General features: G+C 37.6%; 1 protein-coding gene across 1 annotated transcript; it reads left to right on the top strand.

Annotated features, from left to right (window-relative positions):
- On the top strand, window positions 1-816 carry LOC107062892 (uncharacterized protein K02A2.6-like). The gene has a single exon (XM_015314087.1). It carries the CDS (start codon window positions 1-3, stop codon window positions 814-816), a length of 816 nt encoding a protein of 271 aa, XP_015169573.1.
- Window positions 817-2,178: the final 1,362 nt, after the last annotated feature.

Here is a 2,178-nt window from a genome sequence, read left to right as displayed (position 1 = left end):
ATGGCATGGGGAATGGATGTGATTGGACCAATAGAACCAAAAGCATCGAATGGTCATAGGTTCATCCTGGTGGCCATTGATTACTTTACAAAATGGGTGGAAGCAGTAACTTTCAAGTCAGTGACCAAGAAGGTTGTGGTGGATTTTATTCACTTCAACATCATCTGTCGATTTGGTATTCCAAAGGCAATTGTTACCGATAATGTTGCAAATCTCAACAGTCATTTAATGCAAGAGGTATGCCGTCAATTTAAGATTGAACATCGAAATTCGACTCCTTATCGCCCAAAAGAAAATGGGGCTGTAGAAGCTGCCAACAAAAATATAAAAAAGATACTTCGTAAAATGGTGCAAAGTTCTCGACAATGGCATGAAAAGCTGCCTTTTGCTTTGTTGGGTTACCGCACTACAATTCGTACTTCAATAGGTGCCACCCCCTATTCGCTGGTATATGGGACTGAAGCAGTTATACCTGCAGAAGTTGAGATTTCATCCCTGCGGATTGTCGCAGAGGCTGAAATTGATGATGATGAGTGGATTAGAACACGCTTGGAGCAATTAAGTTTGATTGATGAGAAGCGATTGACATCGGTATGCCATGGACAATTGTACCAGAAAAGAATGGCACGAGCATACAACAAAAAGGTGCGTCCCAGACGTTTCGAAGAGGGTCAATTAGTGTTGGGATGTATTCTGCCACACCAGGCTGAAGTCAAAGGAAAATTTTCTCCAAATTGGAAAGGACCATTCATTGTAAAGAAGGTATTATCCAATGGTGTTCTTTACTTAGCAGATATAGAAGGCCAAATGACATAAATGGTCATCAATGCTGATGCTGTGAAGAGATATTATATATGATGTGATTTTTCGGTACTAGAAACCCTTATGTTTGGGCTTGACATTTCAAAGGTTGATATATGAAAATTCTTGGTTCTGTGTCTAAGTATTAATTTGTATGTTGTTACCCTTGTTGAGATTTAATTTACTTCCTTGGTTCTTCAGCTTCCTTGGCTCTTCCATATATATATATATAAAAAAAAAAAAAAAAAAAAAAAAAAAAAAAAAAAAAAAAAAAAAACGAAAAAAAATAGAGAAGAAAATAAAATACATGAACTACGTTTGACCTGATTCTTGTTTCAGCAAGATACGTAGGCAACCCTGTCGTTGGGTTCGGTCTAACCAAACAAAAAATCCAAAATTCCATATTTGCAAAAAACTGGGGCAAAAGTCTTTTTTTTTTATTATTTTTATTTTATTCTTTCTATCCCAAAGCTAAAGTCGATCCCATCATTTAAAGTCGTATTGGAGACTTCATCTTGTCATTACTTTCTAACCTTGTATAAAAGTTGGGTGGAGAAAGACTTTTGGAACAACCTTTGAAGTGTCAAGAGTAAGTATGTTAAGGGTACAAATGATGAAACCATGAGAGAGTCTTATCGGTGAAAACCCTAACTGGGCATCATAAGGCGAATGTGAGTTGAGAGAAACAAAAATGAGAGAGTCTTATTTGTAAAAACCCTAACCGGGCATCATAAGGCGAATGTGAGTTGGGAGAAACAAAAATGAGAGAGTCTTATTGGTGAAAAACCTAACTCGGCATCATAAGGCGAAAGTGAGCTGTGAAAGAAAAAACAAAAGATGAGAGAGTTTTATTGGTGAAAACCCTAACTGGGCATCATAAGGCGAATGTGAGTTGAGAGAAACAAAAATGAGAGAGTCTTATTGGTGAAAAACCTAACTCGGCATCATAAGGCGAAAGTGAGCTGTGAAAGAAAAAACAAAAGATGAGAGAGTTTTATTGGTGAAAACCCTAACTGGGCATCATAAGGCGAATGTGAGTTGAGAGAAACAAAAATGAGAGAGTCTTATTGGTGAAAAACCTAACTCGGCATCATAAGGCGAAAGTGAGCTGTGAAAGAAAAAACAAAAGATGAGAGAGTTTTATTGGTGAAAACCCTAACTGGGCATCATAAGGCGAATGTGAGTTGAGAGAAACAAAAATGAGAGAGTCTTATTGGTGAAAACCCTAACTCGGCATCATAAGGCGAATGTGAGTTGGGAGAAACAAAAATGAGAGAGTCTTATTGGTGAAAACCCTAACTCGGCATCATAAGGCGAATGTGAGTTGGGAGAAACAAAAATGAGAGAGTCTTATTGGTGAAAACCCTAACTCGGCAT

The sequence above is a fragment of the Solanum tuberosum genome, unplaced genomic scaffold (genome assembly GCF_000226075.1).
Source record: "Solanum tuberosum cultivar DM 1-3 516 R44 unplaced genomic scaffold, SolTub_3.0 scf00276, whole genome shotgun sequence".
NCBI classification, from domain to species: domain Eukaryota; kingdom Viridiplantae; phylum Streptophyta; class Magnoliopsida; order Solanales; family Solanaceae; genus Solanum; species Solanum tuberosum.
Note: the sequence above shows the minus strand (reverse complement) of the source record. Positions and strands in the feature narration are given on the sequence as shown.